Source organism: Streptopelia decaocto, assembly GCF_964273445.1.
Source record: "Streptopelia decaocto genome assembly, chromosome: 1".
In the NCBI taxonomy this organism is placed as follows: Eukaryota; Metazoa; Chordata; class Aves; order Columbiformes; family Columbidae; genus Streptopelia; species Streptopelia decaocto.
Genome location: NC_138663.1, coordinates 13,614,551 through 13,642,237, shown reverse-complemented (window position 1 = coordinate 13,642,237; position 27,687 = coordinate 13,614,551). Strand labels below are relative to the sequence as shown.

General features: G+C 38.7%; 1 protein-coding gene across 2 annotated transcripts in view; it reads left to right on the top strand.

The window, feature by feature from the left end:
• Positions 1-27,687, top strand: part of RSBN1L (round spermatid basic protein 1 like) — a 56,297-nt gene that overhangs the window by 1,882 nt on the left and 26,728 nt on the right. The window contains exons 2-4 of one of the 2 annotated variants that reach the window (XM_082043873.1): positions 11,280-11,393; positions 19,870-20,130; positions 20,449-20,513. In XM_082043873.1, coding sequence (XP_081899999.1) covers positions 11,280-11,393; positions 19,870-20,130; positions 20,449-20,513 — 440 coding nt within the window. Of the gene's footprint in view, positions 1-11,279; positions 11,394-19,869; positions 20,514-27,687 lie in introns of both variants that reach the window. The other variant, XM_082043872.1, reaches the window with a different exon arrangement.

Below are 27,687 nucleotides of genomic sequence, written 5' to 3'. Positions count from 1 at the left end.
TTCTTTTTCCTGTCCAAAAGATGACTTAGGAGAAGTCTTCAGAAGTAATACTCAGTACATGTTACGTACTGGCGAAGCCTTCTTGTTTTCAAGGATAGCTGCTAAGAAACTCCTCCAAAGTCTTTCGAGCAAAGCTATGGAAATAATAACCCTATTCACTCAGGTTGTCATAGTGTCCTACCAGTGTTACACAATAATGTCAATAAATCTCAGAGAACAGTATTATGATAACAGGATGAAATGGTTTTTGTACATTGGTAAAAGAAATGTTGACAGGGATGGTGTCAACTGAACAATTGCTAATTGAACCCTCCTGGAAGCAGTGATTTGTTTTTTAAAGAGGAGATTCTGCACCTCGTATCTGGAGAGGATATTTTCTCAGAATTTATATGCTGGCAGGCACAGGTACTTGACATTTTCGTTGTTGTTTGCTCAGAACAGATCTTTTAACCTTTCTTTCATTTATTTCTTGAAAACCTAAGTACAGGCAACAAATAATGTTTTCCAAGGTAAATGGTACCTGTATGGCATCTGAGTCTCCAGATTTCTGTTTAGAGGAAGTGGTTTCTGTAAGTAAAATTTTGTGGCGTAGTTTCCCATATAAATGAAAAACTTCATGTTTGTTAAACTGTATGTTTTTGCAGAGAAGCCTGTGAGAAAGTGAGGGATGCTCTGAGTCTTCCACTGAGAGCAGTCAGCCTTTTAAAAGTGGTTCTGTATTTGACTGTAGATTAAAGGACATTTTTGTGCTGTTAATCCTGTGAATAATTTACTTTTCAGAGAGGAAAGGAGGAAAGCAGTTATGATGCAGGGAGAAAAGAATGTCGGGGGGGCATGCAGAATCTTAAGTACAGAGGAAAACTAAGAATGATATATTGGGGTGGGAGGGTGGAAGAGGCAGAACTTGTGCATTGGGATTGCTGGGCAATGGCATAGACTAGAAATAGATGCTGTAGGGATTCTGCTTGCAGCAGTGAATATGGAATGAGTGAATTGGAGATACTGACATGAAGCAGGGAGGAAATAGCATGCAAAAGCTGTGTCAAAGGCAGGTGATTCTGATCTTGTTTGGGGACAAAAAACATGTAGGTGCTGAAAAAAAGAGCAAGGAAGGTTAGAGGAAGGGTAAGATAGAAGGGGACTGAAAAATTTGAGCAGCCTACAAATACGACATCAGAGTGAATTCAGAGAGTTTTATATAATAAAAAAAACCCAGAGGCTTGCACATGCAGAATATATGGGGGGAAAGCAGGAATAAAATGTGCCTGTAGGTGTGATGAGATGAGTTCATAGAAGCTGTCATATGTGCAGCTGGTAGTACTTTCTAAAAATCAACCTGATGCAGACAAATGCAGTCTCCTTTTCCTGGAGTCTGCAGTTAGGCAAGGATTTTGGTTTTGATGCTATAGAAAATGAACAGCAACATTGAATTGACAATATTGCTTGTTTTTCTTTCATAGCAATCAGAACTGATACATATATCAGTATTTATTGCACCTTCCAGAAAGAAATTTGTGCAGATAAGGAGACTAGAGGTGCAGAAGTCTCTCAAAGAGGCAAAATATAAAAAGATAAGCAGGTGGGTCAGGTGAGATTTCCCTGTTTTGTTTTGTTTTTTTTTGATGCTCTGAAGATGGAAAAACTCCATCCTTCTCTTGGCAGCTGAAGTAGAGATGCATTGCATGTGGGTACATGGAATGGAGTGGAATTCCCGATTGAACTTCGTACTGATAAGGGTTCCAGTGACTGTGAACTGGGAGGAGTCACATTTCTAATTAGTGAGCTGTGCATAACTCTGCTGCATACAGCAGTTGTGATGCTAGGAGAGAAAGCTTTAACCCGTGAGGGAGAGAGGGAGGAAAGAAGGGCCTGTGCAGACCTTAGTACGGGAGAAACTGAGGAATGCAGCAGCTAGAGGGGCTGGGAGAAAAATGGCAAGATTTGTCTCACGGGATTGCTAGGATTGCAGTGAATCGGAGTGTGCAGTGGTGCAGAGTGAATGACTGAGATCTGGACTTGGAAAACTGTCGTCATAGGACTTTGAATACTACTAATACCATTTACCTAATTCTAGTTTAATTACTGTGATGATAATAAGAGATGTTGACACTGAGGAGGAAATGGTGAGAATTTTTTTCACTTACCATTCAGAAGAGCTGATTATAGGAGCTGATGTGTGTCCTTTGCTTGCAATACTGATTTGCCTGGTTTTGAGGCACCTTTCTTTCCTAAGTTATAGGAATATGTTAAGCTTGGTTATAGCCAAGATGGGTGATGTGTTTAATGCCCTTTAAAATTTTTGTATTTTCTTCCTTGTACAAGACTTCATTTACATATTTCTCTGGTCTTTTAATTCATCGGGAAGACCTTTAACTTGCAGAGTCATAACCAGGCCTTACAGCATGTGTTTCAATTAAATGAATGCAGTTGTAGCATGCAGAGAACCTGGAAGACCATTTTGCTGTATGCATGATTTATCCTGCAGATCCAAGGTTTAGGCTGTTTAAAATAAGCTTAAATTTCACTTGTCAAGTACATTCTGATTGTAGAACTACAAGTTGTGTAACTATTTGTGTTTTAAAACATGGTGTGAATCTGACGGAAACGATTACTGTTCCAGGTTGTGACCGTACTGATTCAGTTAGACTTTTAACTGATACTCTGCTCTAGCACTTCATAGTTGAAATTGTTTTCTCAGCAGTGCAAAGCTCAGCTCAGCCACTCCCTACTCTATCAGATGACGCCTGCCCGAAGTTTTTGTTTTGGTCCGTAGACTTGCTGCAAGGTGTGATCCAGATGCATGAATCATCTTTTTTTTTTTTTCTTTTTTTTTTTTTTTTAATTTCTGTGTACAATTTCCCTTTCCCTCCATTTTTTTCAGTGATCTGTTTTCTGATAAGATCACCTTAGTGTGCAAGCAACTACAAAATGGGAATGGTATTTTTAACGTGCAGATGGGAGTTCCCCGTATGAGCAAGAAAGCTGAATATGGTACTACTGTAGATCTTGTTTTTACTTCTAGTCTATATTTTTGGGCTTTGCTATTTTTTTCCCCTTTCTTTCTCCTGCTGTCTTTGAAGGGTAGATTAGATTTCAGGTGGGCATTTATCAGTGATTGTTCTGCTAACTTTGTTGCTTTGAGTTGCATGACACTTCTGGGTTTTAAGGTTTTAAGTAATTGCACTTCATGGCTTTGGTTTGCATCTGGTGGGATGCTCATTCTGTAGTCTGATGTGCTGAAGTAGGTTGGAGGAAGTTTTGGATGTTTTTTTCCCCTTCTTTAGAGCTGGGAACACATCTTGCTAGTGAGGTTGTCTTTTTTTTCTGCTAAACATTTCATTCTTCTGCTTACTTCTATTTACCTTTTTTTTTTTTTTTTACTGTGTAGCTTGACTCACTTCCTACTCCCCCCTGCCAAACTCCTTAAATTTGGCTGTTGTTTTCATGCTTGTGAGACCTCTTGATCACTGTCTTCTGAATAGCGTAATATATTTCTGTTTAGATAGCCCACTGTAACCAGCAATGTCTGGAGTGTGTTTGGAGTTTTAATTGTGCTGTACAAGAGCAATAGGGACTTCTCATTTCTTGTTGGAGATTTATATGCAATTTAGTTTTGAGAGCCGATAGTGACATTAAAGTGAGTGTCCAATGTTGAGATGAATTTGGAGGAGTGTACCTTTCTTCTGTGAGACCCTGTTCCCTTCTAATTTATACGAAATAATTGTGAAGCTTTGCTAGACAGAACAAAATATTTCATTTTTTTGAGCTGGAGAATAAACAAAGCCCCTCTTGTACCTTACACACAGAGCTAGACTCTAATTTACACAGCAGAAACTTACTCTGGTTGTAGAATAATAAATAATTTTCCTTAGTTGAAACAAGATCAGTAGGCTGGAACATCAGATCTGAAACCTCTTGTAGAGGCCATGTTTGCAGCTGTCACGGTCTCCACTGCCGATTGCTGATGCAACTCCTCAGTGCTTGAGTTTAAACTTGGCTCACTCAGTTCTGCGTGTAGAAGGTCATCTTTAGAAATGCAAAGATTAGATCTAAATTTCTTGGAAACGTTTAGATTCCGAAAGGGATCTGTCTTCTTCCCAGTCGCTGGAGGGCTTGGGGAAATGTTCTTGATTGGTAAGGGGATTTCTTCAGTCTTATGTTGATTTTTAAACTTTAATTACTGAAACAGATGTCAGCCAAATATTCCTGGTTATTGGAAGGAGAAAGCTACTGTGTGTGGTAGTGGTTGTGTTTTGGGTTTGTTTTTTTTTGTGTCAGAAATACTGTATTTTTTTTTTTTTTTTAATGTTCATTAATTCAGGAAGCCTGCTCTCCAGCGTACCTTGTATGACTTAATAAAAATGCAGGTGTCAAAACCGTTAACATGGTGGTGGTAAACGTACTTCACGTATCTGCATAACCAGATAAACGTGGCTTCTTGAGGTTTTATTTTTATAGGTGTTTGTATAAAAAGAGGAGAGTGCTGAAGGAAGGTACAGTGACTGATGTTGTTGTCCTCCCCTCCTCCTCCCCCTTCCCTTCAGTTACAATTCTGTTGGTGTTAACCATATTGATGGTGTCCGTTAGCAGTAGTTTGTAAATATTTTGCCTGATGTGCAGTGACAACCCTTAAGTCAAAAGGAGGAGAGAGGGGCAGAATACTTCGAACATAATCCATGACTGACTACTAATGTGGGTTACCATCTGGAAAACCGATGCAAAGCAGCTGCAGCTTTTGGCATCTGACAAAGCTGTAAAGCTTGGCTCTTTCTCTGCTGAAATAAGTTTGCTTGAGCTCCTGCATCAGCTTCAAGGTGCCAATTTCACAATGTGACAGTGACCACATTGCACATAATCCACTACAGAGCATTTCCCACTTGTTCTCTATGCACTCAATTTCCCTTTTTGTCTTTAGAAAGCTTGCAGTAGAGGCAGAGATCTGGTTACATTTCTGAAATCTGAATGGTGGGGTCTCTGAATTTGTATTCTTTTATATACTACTTATGAAATCACTTCAATAGTTATGAGAAGTTATCTACGGAATTAGGAAATGGAGAACTTTTTCTATAGCCTGTAGTTGTAAATGGCTGTTTACCTTACGCATACACTACCTATTCCATTTATTTTATTTATATATTTGACCCAACATCCAGATAAAGCAGGATAGAATCATAGAATCATTTTGGTTGGAAGACACCCTCAAAATCATAGAGTCCAACCATAACCTAACTCTGTCACTAAACGATGTCCCAAAGAACCTCATCTACATGTCTTTTAAACACCTCCAGGGATGGTGACTCCACCACTTCCCTGGGCAGCCTGTTCCAATGCCTGACAACTCTTTCCGTGAAGAATTTTTTCTTAATATCCAATATGCACCTTCCCTGGCGCAACTTGAGGCCATTTCCTCTTACCCTATCACTTCTTACTTGGGAGAAGAGACCAACCGACTCCATGCTACAACCCCCTTTCATGTAGTTGTAGAGAACAAGGAGGTCTCCCCTGATTTTGGGTTTGAGGAGGAAGTATGCATATCACTCTGAATAATACAGTTGATCATGTGGATGCATGGTAAAGTGAAAACGTTCCTCAGGTGCTATTTAGGAAATTGGAACACTTCTTCCTGATGGAATTCTTCCTGTCTGTACATAGCAGTTTAAAAAATAAACTTTGTTGCTACATTCTGTTCATGAGTGGCCTGTTTCTATGACATTAAAATCAAATAACATGGATTTTATAGTGACACTCATTTTGTGAGCTTGAATGAGACATCTAGAAATCTCTTTATTCCTTGGGTGTTGTATTTCCTCCAAACAGGGATAATTATTCCTACAGAACTCTGTATTTTGAAAAGTTTACACATGGCATTTCCTTAGTTAGTAGAGTAAAAAATAGCTCTATAACAATGGAGACTCCTCTTCAGGCAGTAGAGCTTGAAAGCTGAGAAGCAAGGCTAACGCTTACTTGCACCTTCTGTATCTGATCCCACTCTTTCTGGATTTTTAAATCCTAGTAGGAAGAATTTACAAGCTCTATTTTGTCTGTGACCAGTTATTTCCTGAGTAGTGTGTTTCTCTGTCAAAAGTATATAAAACAAAAGTGCATTTTGATAGGGGAAAAACTTCATGGAAAGATCCAGGGTTCTTCTGTCTTTACTCTGGGATAGAAATTACTTCAAACTTTTGGCTTTTAATTGTAGTGTACTTAGAGGTATGTAGATGAATAAGAAGATGGTGTGTGTGCAGGAAGAGCACATAGTACAATGAGTAATGATGTGAGAAGACTCTAAGGGTTACTATGCTACAATAATATTTGAATGTATGAAAAGTTTGTCTGTAATGATTACTACATTTTAGTCATAATTGTCCCTAATGTAGGATAAAAAAAAAGAAAAAAAAAAAAGGATTAATGTGGAGACACCTGAATATATCATCTGCTCTTTGGAGCTAGTTGCTAAAATTCATCAAATGAACAATAAGATAATATTTTGAGGACCAGTGACTTAGTGTTGAATTTCACAAGGCAGTTGTTGCAGCAGCAGCGTTGCACTGAGGAAAAGCGGCTGTCAGCTGCTTCAGTATAGTGCGGTGATGAGTGGAAATAGAGACATCAGCCACCCAGCTGTGTTCTGGCCAAGGTGTTAATTTAAACCTCTAGTACAGGAACTGGTATTTTCACAGAGATATTTGTTTCGTTGCACTTTGTTAGTATCTTGTATGGCTATTAAGTATCTTTCCTATCTTTTCAGTTGTGGGTCATGGCATCATGATAGACTTCATCCCACTGGAAGAATCAGGATACCAGCTTTTAAGATTTGCTAGACCACACATAAGAGGATATTTTTTGTGTCTGTTTTGATCCAATAATAGAAATAAAAAAGCTACCCACAAAAAACCCCCACAAAACAGCAAACAGGTAAAACGTTAGATAAATCCTAATATTCAGTACCTGGCTAGTCTTTTGATTATCCTTTACCAGAACAACTTTGTTAAAAGGGAGAGAGCAAATAACTGAGCCTGAACTGAAGTTTATATTGCTGGAATGCTATTTTAAAATATCTGCTAAAATGGAAAAATAGTTATTGAAATGTAAATATGCCTAGGTAGCTTCACTTAAAAATATAGTATAATGTTGCTGAATTTTGAGAGAGGTATTGTAAATGTTTTCATGATTTCCTGCAGAACATATGCTGCGCCTATTGCTTTTTTATTTTTTAAGTTAACCTTTTATTTAGACTAGAACTTTTAAAAAAATTCCCCACCCAACCTACCACCAACCAAACAGTCACACACCAAAACAAAATACCCACACCCTTGTGGAAAAAGTTCCAATAGTTGACCACAACTATTTGGTAAATTGTTCCTGCTACTAACATGTGCCTTTGTTTACCAAACAATCAAACAAACCAACCCCGCCTGTAATGTGATAATTTATGGGCTACGTATGTCAGACTTTAGCTTCTAGTCACTGGTACATCCGTATATGCTGTTTGTTTTAGAATGAAGACCTTTTTTATTAAAACTTGTCTTCCCTGGTTGAGTCAAATTACCCCTTCACCTTACTTTGAACTCAAATTATCTTCTCATTAGCATATGAAAATTAAATTTGTTAATTGCTTTTCTGAAGCTTCAGTTTTTTGTCATTGAGAAAACCAAAACTATTCCAGTGGCAATTGCAATGCTGTGACACACAGAGGTAATAGCTCTTGGTACGTGGTGCTCATGTCCTGACCGTTTGGGTTACATTATTTCCCTGGCGATTTATTTAATTCTCTTCCCTGTTCCAGCTCAAGCTACTTTTTTTTTTTCCTCCTTAATTTGCTAGAAGTAGTATTGGTGAAAGCTAATTGCAGAATAATCTGTGGACATGGAAAATTAATATAAACATCTCTCTACCTTTTACTGCTTTGAGATGCTGTTGCCCTACAAATGCAGTGGAAAACTAAGGTTTTGGATCAGTAGTAGCTGCCACTGGTAAACTTCAAAAAAAGCTATACAAGAGGGTTCCAAGTTTTCTTAACGTATTCAACAGAGCAAGTTCTGCCTTTTTTTCCCTTGCCAGCCTCACTTACTGGTTGTTTATTCTGCAACATGTAGATTTTAAATTGCATAATGTTGGAGGCATTTGTTTTAAAGCAGGATTTCTGTGAAAAATTTTCATGTTTCTTGGTTGAGAAAGTGAGATTTGGACTGAAATTATGTATGGCTGGAGGGGATTGATACCTTATATTAGAGAAGACACTTGGAGAGATACTGGTCTCTGGCATTTTGGAAAATCCCCAAGAGGTCTTGCTTGTATTGAACTGTATCAGCCTTATGGGGCAGCGTCATATGGTGGCAGCAGTTAATATGGAGACTGTACTTGGAGAATTGCACTTGCCTTTTCTTGTTAGGTGTCTGTGCCATAGGCATATTTTAATCACTTTTATTGACTATAATGACTATTTGATGCTTCTAAATGTACTGACGTTGCAGAGCCAGCATAGCTAAGTTGCAATAGATTTTTTGTGGTAAACTCAATCTTAAAATAATTTGCTTGTTTTTTATCTCTCCATGGCACCGAAAGCTGTGAAATGGAGTATCTATGACTGAGGAGAACAACTTGCAGAATTTGGTTTGAAAACTGAGTTCTGCCAGCCAGACTAGAAAATACTTATTTTTACTCATAAACTGAAGACATTTGAGCTGAGAATGAAGACCAAGTGTTAATCCATGGAATTACGCTACTAAAATAAAAACAAAACATTCTATCATTTAAAAAAAAAAAGTCAAAATTATTTATTTATGCTTTTTTTAAGGAGAATGCTACCATCTGCTTATTTATTCTGTGGGCTTTGAGGGAGGAAGCTTGAGAATGTGTACATTTAAATTGGGATTCATACCTGTTCTCTATTTGCCTCTGGCTGTACACTGGTTATGTTATTGTACTGTGATTTCTACAAGGGAAATAGTTTAATTTATTTCAAACCTTCCTCAGCTGCATTTACATTTTATTTGCAATCCCTTCAGGTATGATTTGCGTGTGGCTGTTGCTGGAGGAGGTCCCAGGATGCTTCCATTGTTTCTTTTGTCTGGAAGGTCTTACCATTGACTCTGCCAGTTGCTTTCTAGATGTGAAATAAACTCGAGGCTCTTTAGAAGGTTTCAGTTTGTTCTCTGTCCTTATGTGTTGCTTCTGACAGAACTGGAGGATTCATTGGCTATTCATAAACCTGCAATAAAGGACTCTTTCAGTCGTGCTCTCGTCCTCTTTCAACAAGGCTCAGCATTTGTATATGCTGTTCAGTCTTTCTTTGATTCGTAAGTGATAGCAAAAGTCAAGTGTGCTTCTTAACAGTATGCAAATGTCGAGATAAGATCTAGGTTTTCCCATTATAATTACAATCCTGGCTGAGTTGAACATTCAGTGCAGGTTACAAGTCAAGCCTAACGTTACTGCCTGCTTGCCGAGTGAGTGTCTGCTTTCAGAGTGTTACTTAAAACTCCTGTTGTATAATTTATTTCCTACTCCAAACTCTTAAGTTGCAGGGAACTTACAATTGGTGGGTTTCTTTTGGGGGAGAAGCAGGCTGGAGAGGAGGATTCATGTCTGCTTAACCTCTTCCTGGAAAGTACAGGTTTGTGTTGCCTAGGAAAACTTGCTTGGATTCCATGGTCTGCTGCACAGATGAATCTGCTTTGTCATCCCTTGTCACTGAACCCTTAGAGGGCCGTTCTTAAATGGGACTGCGCCCAATGGTAGGAACTAAAACTTCCAGACAGTGTTAAGCACACCTACCTTATTCCTTACTGGTTTTTGCCAGCATAGTTTCTGTTCTCTCCCCACTGCTTATCTGGATCTCTGGATAGAAAACAGATGTATCTCAATTGCCATCTCTTTTGGTTTTTATTTTCTTTCCTAGGCTCTTCCCAAAATACATTCTTTACCCTAACAACTACTAGGGTTCAAATTCTGTAGCCTTACTAGAAAACTCCTACAAGGAAAAATGTGAATATTCTGGAGTCATTGTTACAGTATTAATCTATGTGGATTACTGTTAACCCTTTGTACCTTTTGTTTAACTATTAACATGCTTCATAAATAGTCAATTATGGTACACTCTATATTGGCTTCTAGAATTGACGGCTTTCTTTGGTTTGATTCAGATGAGTATTTTTATTTGTTAGTAGTGAAGATACATGCTGCGTCTATTTTATGTGAATGCTTGAGGAAAAGTAATTGGATTTCTTGTTGCTTCCGTGTGGGGTTTCTAATGCAAGTACCATAAATAAAACATCAGGATTGTCTTTCAGCTGTATTATTGAGATAGCATTCTGAAGCACAACGTTATATAGAAGCTTGAAATCAGATTTCCTATTTCCCTGTGGAGGTTAAAGAGCTCAGTAAACTCTTGGAGCAGGTACTTGGCTTCAGGCCAAGAAACTGGGTATGAAATGCTGGCTGCGCTGTGTCTAAGCCTGGTTACATCTGACTTCTCTAAATGCCTGGCCTCAAGAGTAAATCTAAACTCAGCTTGGGAAGATAATTTCTTGAAATAACAAATTCCTCTGGGTCTCGTATTTTACATGTAGAAAGCATACCTAAAGACTCTGCTTTTGTATACAAAACAATGATTTAAAAACCTGGAGTGACTTGACAAGAAAGTAAATGCATAATGAGACTGCTCAGGTCAGCTGTTGCTGATTGTAGGTAAGCAAGGGAAGTGCCAGTGCATCTGCTGTGCAAACACAGCACATTTCCTGTGTCTCTATTAATTACATCTGACTGCTATTAATGCATTAGTGCAGCCTGTGAACTTCATGTAAAAGATTTTCCGGCTGTCAAATTAAGTCACCATTCCAAGCTACCTGTAAAAACCTTGAAGTTATGTGAGCTTTTCAGTGTGTGTATGCACCCAGGAAAATACAAGCCCTACTCTTTTTCCCTATTTCTTCTCTAATGCCTGTAATTAGAATTTCAAGAAATAAAAGCTGATTTCAGATGAAAAATAAGAGCAGAGGGTAGTAGGAGTAAGCAGAAATTGTTAATCGTATGTAGTTAACATGCTGAGTCATTGCACGCAGTTCTAACATAATAGAAACAAAACTTGTCTGAGTTCAATAAGGTTATGCTGGATTATGCAAGAGATAAATATTAGCATGAAAAGCATATTATAAGTACTGGGATTTCCTTGTAACTCCTTTTATCCTCTTAATAGAGCTTACAGAAGAGTAATATGAAACGTGCATGCAACAGTTTGTTTTCCATTCCTACTTAATTGTAAAATATTTGCATTTCAGCTCAAATCAAAGACAAAATTAAAGAAAGGGAAAAGAAGCAAAAAGAGAAGAAGAAGCACAAAATAATGAATGAAATCAAGAAAGAAAATGGAGAGGTTAAATTACTGCAGAAAGGTAGGTTCAAACTATATAGTAGTATTTCATTCTAGTGCTTTAAAGTCTTTGTGATTGGATTGGTTGCTGAGTTTTAATACTGTGGTTTTAATTTAATTTAAATGCTTTTTTTTCCCTGATTAGTTGGTATGAGGATTGTAAATTTAAAATTAACTATAAATGTTATTTTTTGGTCAACCGTGTTATGTACCGGATATTAAAAATATAGCTATTCTCAGAATGCTGAGTATATAGTAGTAAAGAGTAGTACTTCAAGGAATAATATGGGTGATACCTACACCATTTCTGCAGTTACTGAAGAAGGTTATAATTTTATATATTGTGGAGAAGAAAAATGAATCCACGTCAAATTTTATATCTAACATTACATGCACAAAACTGAATAAATAAGGAGTTATAAATCAGGATTTTTGTTAAATACTAAAAAATTATGTGCAAGAGGCAGTCTTAATTTTGGTTGATTTCTTCAACTTCATTTACTGTAATGCAAAGTAATTAAGATCATTTTCTCACACTTGCTTGTGCATGCATTGAACCTTAGAACTGTACACTAGTTGAGGTTGGAAGGGACCTAGTGTGATGCTGCTGCTCAAAGTAAGGTCAACTAGAGCTGGTTGCCCATGACTATCAGACGCTGTGTATTTCCAGTGGTGGACACTCCACAATCTCTCTGGAGACCACTAATACTATTTCACAGAATCACAGAATGTCAGGGATTGGAAGGGACCTCGAAAGATCATCCAGTCCAATCCCCCTGCCAGAGCAGGAACAGCCAGATGAGGTTACACAGGAAGGTGTCCAGGTGGGTTTTGAATGTCTCCAGAGTAGAAGACTCCACAACCTCCCTGGGCAGCCTGTTCCAGCGTTCTGTCACCCTCACTGAGAAGAAGTTTCTTCTCAAATTTAAGTGGAACCTCTTGACCACTCTTGCAGTAAGAAAGTGTTGTCTTATGTTTAAAAGGAATTTCTTTTATTTCAATTTGTACCCTTTACCTCCTGTTCTGTCAGTGAATGTCTCTGAGAGTAATCCTGCATTTGGGGAGAATAACCCCAACCACTGGTCCATACCAGGGCTGACCAGCTAGAAAGCAGCTTTGCTGAGAAGGACCCTGGGATTCTGGCAAACAAGAAGCTGGCTGTGAGCCAGCAATGCAGCCTCATGGCGAAAAAAAGGCCAACAGTGTCCTGGGCTGTACCAGGAAGAGCATCACCAGCAGGTTGAGGGAGGTGGTCCTTCTCCTCAGCACTACTGACACTGTGTCTGGAGTACTGTGTCTGGTTCTGGGCTCCCCAGTACAAGAAGGGTTCACTGGAGTGAATCCATCACACAGCCAAAGATCATGAAAGGACTGGAGTGTCTCCTGTGTGCAAAGGCTGAGAAAGCTGAGACTGGTCATCCTGGAGAAGAGGAAGGTCTAGGGGTATCTCACCAATGTGTATGAACATCTGATAGAAGGGAATGAAGAAGATAGAGCCAGACTCTTCTCAGCAGGGATGAGACAGGAGGGAATGGACACAAATTAAAACTTGGGAAATTCTGTCAGAATGTAACAAAAAAACTTTTTTACTGTGCGGGTGGCTGAGTACTGGCACAGGTTGTCTACAGGCAACCAGTATACAATCCTGGACAGGTTGCTCTAGGTGACTGTGCTTGAGCAGGGGGATTGGACTAAATGATACCACAGAGTCCTTTCCAGCCTCAGTGCTTCTGTGAGTGTGGCTACATCTTTACGCCCTCTCATCAGGTATTTGTACACACTGATAAAATTCTTCTTCCTCCCTTCCTTCCCCCCCCAACTCTTTTTTTCTCCAGGGTGAACAATTTGATGTTCTCAGACTCTCCTGTGAGTGATGTTCTGCTCCCTTGATCATTTTTGGGGTCCTTTGCTGGGCTTGCTCCAGTATGCCCATGTCTGTCTTGTACTGGTGAACCCAGAACTGGACATGATACTCAGATGTGTTTCACCCGTGATAAGCAGAGGGGAGGAACCACCTCTCAACCTGCTGGCATTGCCCTTCCTCATCCAGTCCAGGAGGCTGCTGCCTTACTTTGCCACAAAGCCACACTGGTGGCTTATGGTCAACATGTCATCCACCAGGACCTTGTCCTTCTCTGTCAGGCTGCTCTCCAGCCTGTTGGTCCCCAGCCTGTGCTGGTGCACGGGGTTATTCCTCTCAGGTGCAGGACTTCGCACATCCCAGTGTTTAACCTTGTGAGACCACAGGGTTGGCCCATTCCTACAACCACTCAATGCCACTCTCACAGTCAGCAAAACCCTGTGGTGCATCAACCACTCCTCCCAGTTTTGTATCACCGACAAACTTGCTGCAGGTGTGCTCTGTCCCACAGTGTCAGCCACTGATTAAGACGTTGAACAGTATTGGCAATAGGTATCAATATTTGAGTTACTCCAGTAGCAACTGTCCTCCAGCTGGACTTTGTGCTGATCCCAACCCTTTGAGCACAGCAGTTAAGCCAGTTCTTGATCGATCTCGCTCTTCACTTATCTAGGTCATGCTGTATCCATTTTTCTGTGAGGATATTGCTTATTTAAGTAGACCAAATATTTTTTCATTTATTATTTTTTGAACTGGGATTTTTGCGTTGACTATTTAAAGACTCAGCCTGAAGAGCTGTAGCAGAGCTGAGTCATCATGAATTTCTAATATGTCAGCTTTAGTTTGAATTACTGTGAGAATGCTAGAAAATACTTGAGCTGTCTGCCTGGCCATGTGGGACTACGGGAAGAAAGTGAAGATCATTAATTGGAGGCTACTTCTGTCCCCTTACTGGAGAGCACTAGGCACGACATCTCATAGTACTGCAGTAGGCGACAGTTGGTACAGGACCAAGCCAGACTTAAATAACATTTTATAGCTGGTGACAGGAATAGCCAGGCTGCTCTCTTGCTGCAGAACAAGTAGCACACCTGCAGCTGGTTGATGTTGTTGTGACTTTTCATCTGCCATAGAATGAGGAGCAAGATGCTATGTTCTAGTTCTGTCCAGCTGGAAAATCTAGGAGATATGGTCCCTGTTTAGGCTTCTCTGCATTGATATTCTTTCCTCTGGGCTCCCCACCAACTGTTCCTCAGCTCTATTAAATGTTGGTGACTGAGTTCTCCTAAAGCAGGGAAGTGAAAACTAGCTTTAATTACTGGCTACAGAGTAAAATGTTTATCCCTTCCTGTTACTAGCTGTCAGCTAGAAAACAACCGTTTAAATTACAAATATGTATGATTTAGTAATAACAGATTTGGATTATTTGCATAAAATTTGAACTGTTCTGAATCTTAGTCCTTAGTAATAGGTCCTGCCCTGTGAGTGACAGCGATATTGTGACACCACAATAAATAAATTTAATGAGTTACCTGGAAAGATCTGTCCTGTACATGTATGTGGTGGCAAAAGTTTTTGTGGTACATAAGGCTTGGCTTGCCTAGAAGATGGTTAAAAGCTGTTTAGAGGTAGTTCTGTTATTGCTGAGTATGTGCATGCATGAACAGAATAAACAGATTTCCGTTGTTCTAATTTCTTTAAAAATACAGTGCAAGTTTTGTAACTTCATCCGTGTGCAGATATTGCTAGCCAAATAAGAGCAGAAGCAAAGTTAAAATTTTGTGGGTTTTTTTTGGTCTTTTACACTCCAGTAAAGTGTGAGCTTAATCTGCTTTTAAAGTTGGATCAAAGGGAAAGGTCCTGTAAATGTCTATGGGTGCTGAGGGTTTTTCTCCCCATCCCCTGCACCTGTTTTTCCTCATTCCTGGAGTCCCAAAGCAGTTCTCTGACTCACCTTAACTAGAAGACTTTTTTTAATACAAGTGAAAGTTCTTTCTTGTGTCTTGTGTTTCTGAATCATGCAGTGGAAGAAGTGTTTCATTTTGTTTCTGGGTGTTTCAGTAGCTGTGCTTGTTTGAATCCATCCCAGAACACGGAGGCAGAAGATACCATACACTTCAAACTGGCTACTGCCTTGGCTGGAATGAGATTCCAGAAGTTGTACGTATATGTGTGTATGTGACACACCTTTGTTGTGATTGCTGGGGAAGACTCTGAAACACCCGTCTTGAAGGTTTTGAGTTGTGTGTACCTCAATAGTAACAACTTGGGAGGGGAAATAAGTTGGCTTGCGTCAAGCACTGCACTGCTGCTGCCAAGTCTTGCCTAACGCAAAGCAAGTTTGGATATCTCAGTCGTACAGCGTTTGGATCTTTATGTAGCCTTTTGGATTGCTTGCTGCCTCTTTCACCAAATTCTGTATGTCTGTCTGCTGTGAGGCAAGTTAATGATTGCCCTGGGGAGACCCTGAAGGCACCTATTCTTTTGAGGTGTACATTAGCCAAGTATTAAAGCAGCGTTATTGATTTTGGAAGAAGCAGCACATTTTGCTTTAAAGTATTTTGATCTATCCAGCAGAGAAGTGACTGAATGAGCATCTCTGCTCCTTTCTACAGCTAATGCAAAAGAAAAATAAGATGAAAGCACTTTATTGGGCACTGCTGATAGCAATCCCAGTATTTTAGCAAACTAATTCCTTTTGCTAGTGAATTCTGCAACTTCTGAGCATCTTTAAATGCCTACTTCAGAGTGGATCTTTGAAATCCAGCAAAACAGAAGCCTTAAGCTAGAAATGTGCCTCCTCCTTGTTATGTGCAATTCTATTCAATCTTTGCTGGGAAATTCTACTTCTAGAATTAGTTTTTCATATTGCATTTGTATTCCTCGGGAAAACTTGGGCTGTATGCTAAAATAATTGAACACAAATATTCTAATGTTGGGTGTACTTGTCAAAGCAGAATTAGGAACAGGCGTGCTGTACAGCAAGTGTGTGTGGGTAGTAAATGACAGAGGAAAGAAATTGTAGTCTGATCCATACTACAGTTAAATGTACTAGAATGTTTCCTTTAAAAAAGTAGGCTGAGAAATTGTATAACTTTAATGTTAAATGTAGAAGTTCAAGATTTTGGGTTAGGAAACTTACTATTTGGGTTTGCTAGGAACTTGACCCTATCTCATATATGTATTAAGGTAATATGTGTATGGGGAGGGATTTTTTTTTTCCCCTTAAAAATTCAGGCTTGTTCATGTGGGCAGGTGAAGGTGTGGTGGGCGGCATAGCTGAGCAGATCGAGTGGTTTGCCACTGAGGGGTGGGTTCTGCTGCTCCTCATTGCCTGCTCCTGATGGTCTCCACGCTCTAGTTCTGTTCAGTTTTCTAGCAGCAAAGTGAATAGTTTTCTGCTGAGCCGTTAAGTCAATTCAGATGAGCATCAGTCAGTAGGAGGAAGGGTGGAGGAGTGTGTGCCACGAGCGGGGGAGTTAGACTCTACCCGTCTGTGGCAGTGAGACCTTAGATTGCTCAGCTCTATCCTATATCCACATTTGCAGGCCAAACAAATGATTATGAATTTGACATTTTTTCCAGTCTTCCAGTATTCAGTTTAACATTATAATATAAATACAATTTCCTCTGTGAAATACAGTGTCCAAAGTATCTAAAAATAACTTTTGCTAAGTACATCATTTGCTGCCAGCATGAAAATGAAGTAGAGTTCTTGACAGGATTTGTCTTGTGTGTGCAGTAGCATAAGCTTGTGTGAATTTGGAAAAGACTCAAAGTAACTAATCAGTTTAAGTCATGTTGGCTTTGAATTTCTGCTTGAAGTGCTTTTAGAGACCTAAGTTTTACTCTTGTTGGTATGTAATTGTTTTTAAGTCTCCGATCTCAGTAATGTTTTGAAAAAATCCCATCTGGAATCCCCGTTCTCTTCTGACTTCTGTGTTTATAGGCTTTTTTCCTCTTTAGTGGCATTAGTAACTCAGACCCTCTGTGCTTAGAGACAAAAGGCTGCCAGCAAATATTTATTTGGTTCCAAATTGCATGCACCATTTTTGCAACTTCTTATGATCTGGGAAAGTGTATACTGATGAAATTCAATACTTGATGTATGCGTAAATGCCATAACGCTTGTAGTCTGTGATCAAAAGTAAAATGAGTCTATATTATTAAAATATTTGCATTTAAAGCTGAACAGGAAGTTTCTTTTCAAGCTGTAAGGAGGACTCTGTTGGATACCAGAAGAAGAATTATTTGCATTCTGTGGTTAAGAGCTTTTTTTCCCTTCCAAAGGTTTCATGGAAATGGTGTGAAAACAAATAGGGAATGATAAATGTTCTTCATTTTAAAAATGTCTTGGTGTAATCCCTCTTAAGAAGGTTTTGAGCACTTGTGTAGGTGTATAACAAGTTAACTAAAACGTGGTCTTACAACTGGTTTTGAGTGCAAGCCTTTTTGGGTGTACTTACGTGAACTTTGAATAAGTTGACACTGATGTACATTCTGCCTGCCTGATTTTAATAGTGTATGTTACATTTGTTGTTGTTTCTCTCTTAAAAGCATTGCTGCTTTTGAGACCATGGCTTTGCTCTTTTTGAGTGCTATTTACTGGCTATTAGAACAGAGTATTTCAGTTGGAAGGGACCTCCAGTGATCATCTAGTCCAACTGCCTGGTGACTTCAGACCTGACCAAAAGTTAAACCATGTTAGTAAGGGCATTGTCCAAATGTCTCTTAAACACTGACAAGCCTGGGGCCTCGACCACCTTTCTGGGAAGCCTGTTTTGTAGTTTAGTAGTTCTGTAACTTTAGAAGTGTGATTTTTCTCCATACCTGCATCTGTGAAATATATTGATAGATTTAAAAAAGCCAGCCACTGCATACTACATGAGGAGTTGAATGAAATTGATTGTTAATCAGTAAAACTTCTGAGAAGATGTAATCGAAGGCAGGGAATAGGACAGACTGAGACAGGAAATCACATAATCTTCCTTCTCATACTACAGGAACAGAAGTCAACAATTTCTGAGGTAGTTATGCACAGATGCAGGTTCGTACCCATAGTTTATGTAAGTTCTTTACATTTCAGCTGGTGATAATGGAATGTAATGTAGTAGCTGGATGTTCAGCAAGGATCTATAGACACTGATCTTCAGTCGTAAGGTTTTCTTTGGTGATTATAGACATGCTAAAGTACGAGAGCGCAATATAGCTGTTGCCATAGCAAATAACTTATTGCTTTAAACTTAGAAGTTGTTGTATTTTGTTGCCAGTTTTATTACTGCTGATTGTTGCCCAGTGAATATAAATTTCCATCCTTTCCCTGCTATGCATGAAGTCCCAGGTCTGAGTGGCCAGTCCCCACAAAAATCTGAGCTCCGTTTGAGAATAAATGAAGTGGGTTGACGGGTAATCCCCTCTTCCCCTGCCTCACCTTGCTGCAGCATTCAGTGCTGGAATGTTGTATATTATATATTAGTCTAATATACTGTCTGGAGTTGTTTGACTTCTTTATGATATACATCAGTGTAATGACGAATTTTCATGTTTGGAGTGAAAAAAATTTAAAATAGTAAGTTAAGCATTTTTAAGAGCTTGAAATACCAGTAGACTCCTGGATACTCTCTAATTGTGTATTCCTGCAGTCAGGAGGAGGGAAATATTGGCTATTCTGTAGTCCATATTTTGAGGTTTGGATTGAGATTTCTGAGCCTATAATACAGAACTTCCCACTGTCATAAATAATTTATTTGTTTTTATTTCCAAATGGAACTGGTGCGGTAATGACACCCCAGAATGTGAGCAGTAGGTGGTTTTTGTCAGGTGATGACATTTCACCCAAGTACCTTGGCACCCTCAATGAACTATTTTCAGGACTCCTCTTAGGTTGAGGTTGTTGGTTGTTTACATTTGGCATCACTTGAATGTGTTACCCCCAAATGAGAACTTTTGGCTTTAGGCCATTACAGTTTGTTTTCAGTTCAAGTTCCATACTGTATAGACATAAAACTAATTTCTGTTTTGTGAGGATTTGGTTTTTGGTGATTGTTTGGTGTGTGGTGTTTTTGTTTTGTTATTTTTAAGAAGTATGGAGTCCGTTTTCAGATGTTTCCGCATGTATTTCAACTAAGTTTATTTGCTTCTGGAAGAATGACTCTGTAAAGCCATTTGCTAAGGAGGGTTCTGGCAGTGGCATCTTGTGAACAGCTTGTTGATGGTGGTTGATAATCATTGACTGTTTGTAAACCCTTTGTTTGGCAACGTTTGTTGACAGCTGTTGTATAATGTTTCTGAACTTTCTGGAATAGTAATTGCTGATGACCAGTTAAAGGGTATGATTAAGGATTGTGACTCATCATGAAAGCAGCCTTGGGAAACTTGTTTTTCTTGTGATTTTTTTTTTTTTTTCTTCTTCTTCTTCCCTCCCCTCTTCCACCCCCTTCTTATTTTTTAGTCAGAATGTGAACATGGCAGGTGTCTCTTACTACTCATTTTGAGTAAGGTACACATTGTGACCCTCCGTATTGATCTCTGGTCTTTGTAGGCCATAATGAGAGTTTTGGTAACTTCAAATCCTGATCTTTAAATACATATTTTTGTATATGAATATACTTAAGAGATCTTCTTTTCCTCTCAACAGGTGGGAAGGAGAAACCAAAAACCAATGCGGAAGAGCTACAGATTAAAAAAGTGAAGAAGAAAAAGAAAAAGAAACATAAAGAGAATGAGAAGAGGAAGCGTCCAAAAATGTACAGCAAATCCATTCAGACCATCTGCTCAGGATTGGTTTCTGATATTGAGGATCAGGAAACCAAAGGCATCATAGATGGTCATCTTAAGGATTTCAATGGGAAAAATATGGATCCCAAGAAGGACTGTGAGTCCAAGATACCAGAGAACAGTGAGTTTCCATTTGTCTCGTTAAAGGAGCCACGGGTTCAAAATAAACTCAAAAGGTTGGACACATTGGAGTTCAAACAGCTGATTCATATTGAGCACCAGCCTAACGGAGGTGCATCAGTTATCCATGCCTACAGTAATGAACTCTCCCACTTATCTCCTGTGGAGATGGAGAGATTTGCAGAAGAGTTTGTGGGTCTGGTTTTTAGTGAAAATGAAAACTGTGCAGCTTACTATGTAATGGGTATTGTTCATGGGGCAGCTACTTATTTACCTGACTTTTTAGACTACTTTTCATTTAATTTTCCCAATTCACCAGTGAAAATGGAGATTTTGGGAAAGAAAGATATAGAGACAACGACTATGTCAAATTTTCATGCTCAGGTAAGAGGTTATACATTTTACTTTCTAAAGTCATATAATGGTTTCAAACAACTGTGAATGGGTTTTTTAGTTACTATTAGCTGTGCTGTGTGGATGATGGAGAAGACTAGAAGCAAGGGAATTCTTTAAGTTAGCTCTGCAATATTAAATATAAGGAGTCTAATAACTGAGACAAAGTTGGATTTTTATGGGGAATTATTTGCATGTGAATGTATGTAGGTTTCTTTGGATTTTTTTCAGTAGCTGAAGCTTAACCGTGAGTTTTGGGGTGTTCAATGATTTAGCTGCGGCTGTCTGGGTGTCTGAGCTGTAGCTTATCTGTATGAGCTTCTTCATAAAACTGAAATGCTTGAATACCTTAGAACAATGTTATACGTAAAACCTCTTATAGGGCACAGTTAATTAGTTTCATTTGTAGTTTGATGCTTCTAAACCCATTCTTAAAGGAGAACTTAATGGTGGTTAACATACTTACTAATTTGATCCTTACCCCTTCGCATTTCACCCCAGTTGTATTCTCTTAAAAGCTGTTAAGTTACGTGGCAAAATGTCAGGTATCTTTTGCATATCTCTCTTTTTGATGTTTGTTTTCCATAGAAAACTCTTAACAGGTACTGATTAAACATCACCTCTGCTATTTATTAACTTGCTGTAGAAGATACATTACTGTTGCATATAAATTATTTATATTTCAGGTCTTTTAAAGTTTTTTTGTGGGAAAAAAAAAATCTAACTTAGATTGTCATCTTGGTGATGAGGGCATTATGTAAAGTCTGTACAGATATTCTGAAACTATGAAGAAACTCAATCCTGGTTTTCATTTTATCAACTTCAACTCACAATTGCCTGTTTAACTCCCTGTTTGTGAACTTAGATGTTGCATGGAACACCTTTAAAATATTTTAGTCTTCAGGTTTTAGACAATAACGAGGAGTTCAAGTGTAAGTTATACTGTCAGCATTTGATGAAAAACATGCTTCTGTTTGGCTACACGAACATTTGCATGGAATTCTCTTGCCTTTATAGACAAATTTCAGGTGCGTGCTATTCACAAGGATGTACAGAACTGAAGTATTGCTGCAGGAGAGCACTTGCATTGCTGGTTAAGAAAATATGCACTGCCATTGAATATGAATATTCTATGAAATATATTCACTTCTTTTTTTTCAGTATGTAAACTGAGTTACGAATAGTAAAAGTCACAGAATATATTATGGGCAGCTTCTCTGTCCTATGTCCTTTTATATAAGGAAAGCTGGATCTGTCCTTGTAAGTGTGTTCCTTAAGCTCAGCCTGTTATCTTGGGCAGCATTAATAGAAGCACAGGTGTGTGCTTGTATCTGCCCTAAAGAAATAGTTAAGACCAAATTTTATTTTTTGTGAATTAAAACGGTATTATTTCACTGAAAGGATGGATTAACTTGGTATTGCAATGGTATCATCAGTACCTGTAGTTAAGTTGATCCTGTGGTCATTGGTTTTGAGATCATAATTTTCCATTCTTCTGTAAGTGAAGCAGGAACAGAGAGACAATGTAGTAGATGAAAGAAGCCAAGCTGTGTTTGATGGCATTCCAATGGTCAGCTTCATAATCTGACTTTTTAGCTATATTTTACTTGACTGGAGGTTCAGTTCTGGTATCTTTTTTACCTTTGTTTTCTCTCAGTTTTTCGGTTGTTTTATGTATCACTTGTCAGAGTTTCATTGCTTGATAGAAAGTGATTGGCTCCTTTTATTTTTGCTAACATCACGGGCATAGTGCACATAAATAATGTATAGAGGCATACGCCAGACTTACTTATACAGTCTTCTGTGCAGCATTGCTGCTTCCTGGAACATTTAAGTCAGTATCTTGTTTGCCTGGCTACTGATTGTATTTTTCCTTATTATTTCATTATTTTTGTCTTATTCTGGCTGCTGCTTTTGTCTTACTCAGGTGATCTGTTACAGTTGCAAGGTTTTGTTGGTATTGTCCCTTCTGACTGGGATTTCTAGGAAGGAATATGAGAATCTCATCATCATAGTGCTCCTGTGTGAGAATGCTCATCCTCCAGGGATGTGACAGGAGCTTTCTGAGTCTGAGAGTTGTGAATTTTGTGATTTTAACCTTCAACTGTATTTTTGTGTGTGTGTGTAAATTTGGTTCTAGATTTGATTCATCAGTACCAGTTAACCTCTCTCTGTTTTCTGCCTCTACCTAACTTTATAAAAAGTACTAAGCGATTGCATAACTTGTTACATTTTGTGCAGATTGATGACATTTTTCTGTCTCACCGAGTTCTTTGTGAAACTTAAAAGGTGTTTTAATGTGCTGTTTCATTATATTTCAGTGAAATTTTCAATGTAGTTTTCTGTTCCTACATTGCAAAAGCTTTGTGCTGCTGTGTTCTCTGTTGTCCTGAGCAATGTTTTGCAGTTGTTGTAGAGTCCCAATTGAGAGGTGAGTTGTTTTCTGATGTCTTAAGTAGGAATTTAGTTTTATCAAGTCTGCTTTGACTATCTCAACCTTCTTTAGCCTTAAACTTGGGTATTGCATTGCTAATTTTCACTAAAACACTGAAAAGAGGCTCACTTCAGGATATAAGGTTCTTTGGTTGTTTTTGAGCATTGTAGCACTTGCCATCAGTCTGACAAATCTAAGTATTTGAAAAGATCTTAGAAAGTATTAAAACAACAACAAAAACAACAGACCAAACAAACCAACCCCAAGTAAAAAGGACACATGAGCTATACCTTAAATTGAAAGTATTACAGAGTATTTTATAAAAGTTTTCCTCAAGTTGATTCTTCCAGTACTAATCAATAGTCTTCCACCTCCTGTTTAGCAGCAGATGAGTTTTAAGTAATGCATATTTTCAAGTCACTGAGTTATGTGGTAAGAGGGGATTCCACAATAAGTTCTTTTGCTGAGATCAAAACTGTTTGAGTCCTCCTAAGTCTTCCTGGTGAGTCTGCATCTCTCGAGTAATTTACTTAGATTTCACAATTGTGGAGTTGAAGATGAACTCCTCTCAGCTTCTCAATATACCTGTGTCAGACCGAAGTAATACAGTCTTGCTTGTTAGGAGATTAGAAATGGGCAGAAGCTTGTAAGAATAGTTAGAGCAGATACAGGAGACAGGAACTTGTGTTGTAACTGATTCTGTCCCATCAGAATAAGCTTTTAAATTTTGAAAAGAGAAGGACTGGGGAGATTTTCATCACATAGACTGGGCCAATGTTTAAGTACTTCTTGATTCTCTTTTTTTTTTTTAGGTTAGTGGAACAGCTCAGTTTCTGGCAACTCTCTGTAAGGCTTAGTCAAGTGTTTCTATAATTGAGCAAATTGGATTTGTTTGGGTATCCTTGTAGCTGTTAAGTCAGTCTTTCAGGTGGTGGAAAACTGTCCACTGTAGGTGCCTCCCTGGGCTCCATCACTTGTTTAGATGGCAACAGCTGCATTGGTTACCCGATAGCTGTGAATCTTACTTGTCAGGCTCTTACGAGGATTTCAAAGAACGTAAATAATCGGCTTTTGCCACCTACTTGGGGCTTACATCACTTCAGTTAAGCTATTTAGTGCTGTTGAGGCAAATGCCTCTAATATTTTGAACCCATTACTGTGCCCTTATGCTGGGCAAACATGAATTTGTATTGCTGAAACCCCAAAGCACACACTTCATGTTTAACCATAATAATGCTCAGTGGATCCATTTTACTGTGCTTCAGTCTTGTCCCAGAGGCAGCTTCTTAGTACAGTGAAGTAAAATGCTGAAAAATTCCTGTGCATCAGGACAAGATTGACTATTTTTTAAGCATTCTGTGACAAATGCTTATCTGATGTGTTTGCTGGAGATCTCTATTTGATTCCAGACTTTCCAAAGAAATCTGTTGAACAATATCTTTTTCTTGTTTGTCTTCTTATCTTAATCACCCTGCCAGTCCTTTTCACAGAATCACAGAATGTCAGGGATTGGAAGTGACCTCAAAAGATCATCCAGTCCAATCCCCCTGCCGGAGCAGGAACACCCAGATGAGGTTACTCAGGAAGGTGTCCAGGCGGGTTTGAATGTCTCCAGAGTAGGAGACTCCACAACCTTCCTGGGCAGCCTGTTCCAGTGTCTGTTACCCTCACTGAGAAGAAGTTTCTTCTCAAATTTAAGTGGAACCTCTTGTGTTCCAGTTTGAACCCATTGCCCCTTGTCCTATCATTGGTTGTCACTGAGACGAGCCTGGCTCCATCCTTGTGACACTCACCCTTTATTTATTTGTAAACATTAATGAAGTCACCCCTCAGTCTCCTCTTCTCCAAGCTAAAGAGCCCCAGCTCCCTCAGCCTTTCCTCATAAGGGAGATGTTCCGCTGCATTAATCATCTTTGTTGCCCTGCACTGGACTCTCTCCAGCAGTTCCCTGTCCTGGAACTGAGGGGCCCAGAACTGGACACAGTATTCCAGATGTGGTCTCACTAGGGCAGAGTAGAGGGAAAGGAGAACCTTTGTCAACCTGCTAACCACCCCTCCTTTTATTTTTTGATCTTTAGTGAACAAGGCAGACAGTTTATCCTTTCCTTTCAGTGTTCTCTGTATTTGAAGATTGCTTAACAGCTCCTTTTATTCCCCTCCCTAGATGAAGTAATTTGAGTAATTTCAGTCTACCATTACACATTCTACCCTTATTGGTCTTACTGCTCCCCCCATATGCTCTCTACAGTTATCATTATTTTTTTTAACTACTGTACTGAAAATGGACAGTGTCTGCCTGGTGTATTGTGTCAAGTAGTATGAGAAGATTGCTTCAAGTGTCCTGCCAAGTATTGCCCTTGTTATCCGCTCCTGCCCTTTGCAGAGCAGTTTGTGATCTGCTGTAGCTGCAGCTCCTGCTGAGTCACTCCCCTCTTCGTATTTATGCAGTTAATTATATATAAATGAGTGTAGTTCTTTGCGTTTATTCAAATTGAATTATATCCTGTGTATTCAAATCTGTTACCAAAGACCTTGTTAGTTTTGATCCTTCCCTGCAGTAGGCTTGCAGCTCTGTGTTACCTGCAGGTTTAAGCAGCATACATTCTGTTCAAAGGAAAGATCCTTGCTTTGTGCCACAAAATTGGTCCTTTCATATTGATAGTTATGTGAACACCGACAAATGAAAACTGCCCACCATTTGCTCTTATTAGACCATGTTTCTGTAGTAGCTTTGAGAACATAATGCAAATGTCAAGTGTGTACTGGTCCTCTGAAAAAGCCAATCCTGTCGTAGAAAGAAAGGCTAGTTTGGCTTGATTGTATGTTGGGGTTTTTTTTTGGTGTGTGGGTTTTTTTAACATGTCCATATTTATTAACTTTTACCATCTTATATACCAGGCAGTTAATACAGGAGTATCTAGCTAACTTTTTTTTCTGGAAATTGAAGCTAGGTTAAATGGTCTCTAACTCTTCTCTGCCTTGCTTCTCTTGACATTTCTTTAAGATGGGATATTTATTCTCTTCCAGCGTTCAAAAATCTGTTTTGTGTTTTGAGTTCTCATTGATGTATTCAAGCTTTGTTTCTTTTTAGCTTACTGCCTTCATGTTTCAGGGTGTGTGAGGATACACATCATTAAGCCCATTCAATTTAGGAACAGTCACTTGTATTTTACACCACTCAGTGTGCAGTTAGACAAATTGCAGGAGCCCATCCAGCACCTGTTGCTGCTAAAAGTGAGCATCCTTTTTCCTTTTTTCCTTTCCCCGTTTCCTTTTTTCCTTTCCCCGTTTCCTTTTTTCCTTTCCCCGTTTCCTTTTTTCCTTTCCCCGTTTCCTTTTTTCCTTTCCCCGTTTCCTTTTTTCCTTTCCCCGTTTCCTTTTTTCCTTTCCCCGTTTCCTTTTTTCCTTTCCCCGTTTCCTTTTTTCCTCCTAATCTGAAGTGACTTATGCTGTGTTGCTGTGTTAACAGTGATGGACACTGGATGTTCAGATAAGTGTTAAGAATAACAGAAGTATTTTAGATGAAGCAATACAGTAGTAATGATAGTTCATGTTTGTGTTATGACTATTCAGATGAGTGATTGTCCTCACTTCTTAAAGTTCTGGACACAGAGTTCTGCATTCCAGTTCTTTTTTAGGCCCTTTTAATATAATCTTGTCTTTGCCTTGTGTAGCTCGTTTATCTTTTGCAAAGAGTTTTTTGCCATTTACCCCTTTCCTAATTTGTGGAATCCTGCTTGCTTGAAAAATATTCATTTTTTTTAGTATTTGAGGGGAAGTACTGAAAATATTTTTCTTTAAAGGAAATCTGAAATAATTTGTTAGTGCTTAGTTTTCTTATAATCAAAGATTTGTACAGTGTCTTATTTCCATATATTGTTTAATTTTTCTGTGTTCTGGAAAGAATTCTTTATACTGGAACTATGTGTCTCATCATTTGTGTTCCAGTGGCTTTCAGTAGAATGTTCTTTTCAATAGAGTCTGCTCCTTTTAAGCTCTTTGAATCTTGGTTAGTTATTAAAATAGGTTTTAATGATTCTTAGCAACTGTTACACAGGTTCCCCAGAGTATAGCCTCTTCTTTTTTTTTCCCTTTTCGATGATGAAAAAAATTGAATTTTAGCTTTGTTAAAGCATGTATGTTGGCCTCCCCCCCTTTTTTTAAAAAAAAAAAAATCAAATAATCCATAAGGCTATGTGTAAGAGACTTCTTTGATGGATGATGGCAAAAAAATCACTTACTGAAGAGTATTGAACAAAGAACTGGTTCACGTGGAATGACATTACAAACCTGTAACCTATGCTTATTTTTTTTCCAGTTAGGAAACAATTACCTTTCCAGATTGCTTCTTGACAGTTTCAGCCAATAAATATGAAATGGCGTTATGCGTTGCTCTTGTTGGTCACTTATTCTGTATTAAGAAAAAGCAAACCTAATTACAACCCTAGAGGTTTGTACTGGCAGCGTGGACAGGATCTGAGTCTGAACCTTGTCACAAATCTTCCTGAGTTATGAGAGCTTAGTAGCTGCTTTGCTTTTACAGTATCTTTGTCCATGAAGATATCTAATTGATGCTATTCTTAAATTATTTTTTTAAAATTCTTTATTAACTGCTTCACTGGTTTTGTGTCACTGGAATTCAGAGTAACAGGTCATCTTGCTTTCAAAAATGTCTGTCCATGCATTGTGTTATTTGAGGAATCCAGCTGCAGAATGAAACATGTGAAGTAA